The sequence below is a fragment of the Epinephelus moara genome, chromosome 24, assembly GCF_006386435.1.
Source record: "Epinephelus moara isolate mb chromosome 24, YSFRI_EMoa_1.0, whole genome shotgun sequence".
Lineage (NCBI taxonomy): Eukaryota > Metazoa > Chordata > Actinopteri > Perciformes > Serranidae > Epinephelus > Epinephelus moara.
The window spans coordinates 51009278-51010361 of record NC_065529.1 but is presented as its reverse complement, the minus strand read 5'-3'; the positions used below and the strand labels follow the sequence as shown (position 1 = coordinate 51010361).

The 1084-nt window shown below is 49.2% G+C and overlaps 1 protein-coding gene across 1 annotated transcript in view; it reads left to right on the top strand.

Moving 5' to 3' along the window:
- Positions 1–1084, top strand: part of LOC126385783 (pre-mRNA 3' end processing protein WDR33-like) — a 12171-nt gene that overhangs the window by 8946 nt on the left and 2141 nt on the right. Inside the window, exon 2 of the mRNA XM_050037732.1 lies at positions 406–624. Coding sequence (XP_049893689.1) covers positions 421–624 — 204 coding nt within the window. The 5' untranslated portion in view covers positions 406–420. The remainder of the gene's footprint in view (positions 1–405; positions 625–1084) is intronic.

The following is a 1084-nucleotide window of genomic DNA, read 5'->3' as shown; positions in this document are numbered from 1 at the left end:
GCGTCCTCTGATGTGTCCATAGTTCACTGCGTCCTCTGATGTGTCCATAGTTTACCGCGTCCTCTGATGTGTCCATAGTTTACCGCGTCCTCTGGCGTCCTCTGATGTGTCCATAGTTTACCGCGTCCTCTGATGTGTCCATAGTTTACTGCGTCCTCTGATGTGTCCATAGTTTACTGCGTCCTGATGGTGTCCCAAACATGTGAACATGTGTTCTTATGTTGTCAGGACGACGGGATGCTGTTAGTCTGGAGCTGCTTTTTATCCTGAGACACAACAGAAAGACACTGATCACTGTCATGAGTGATGAGTTGATGGCTGATGACAGTCAACAAGGAGAAGTGTGTGTCATATCTTCACTCAGTGTCACAAAGCACACTAATCCTCTGGTCTCCCATCCTGCAGGTATAGCGGGTCACCATGGCGACAGATATCGGCTCGCCGCAGCGGTTCTTCCACATGCCGCGCTTCCAGCACCAAGCACCGCGGCAGGTGTTCTACAAGAGGCCGGACTTCGCCCAGCAGCAGGCCATGCAGCAGCTCACTTTCGACGGGAAACGCATGAGGAAGGCTGTGAACCGCAAAACCATCGACTACAACCCATCTGTCATCAGATACCTGGAGGTAAACACACCTGGATGCCTCCGTTCACTCTGAGACAAAGCCTGTTAGTGTTGATGTGGTACTATGATGATTATCAATATAATGATGATAATAATAATAGATGTTTCTGAGTAGCTGCTGGATGTGGAAACAGCTTGTTGATGATGATATGTGTGTGTGTGTTGCGTTCACAGACACATCAGTTAGTGCGACGTTTATAAAATGAATTAAAGTCTGCTCGTTGCAGTGAAGCTGTTTCTCCACTGAAAACACTGGGTCCAGTACCTTGAGAACCACAAACAACCTGTACGACATGGTACCTAGACCCTCGGTCTGTTCAGACAGTCCTCTTAAATGTGGGCGGGGTTGTTGTCACTCACTGCTCCGTCCAGCACTCGCTGTATTTCCTCATCAGCGGTGACACAGATGGAAGTCTGCACCTGGTTTATCGTCCACAGAACGAGGCTGCACGCCCACATTT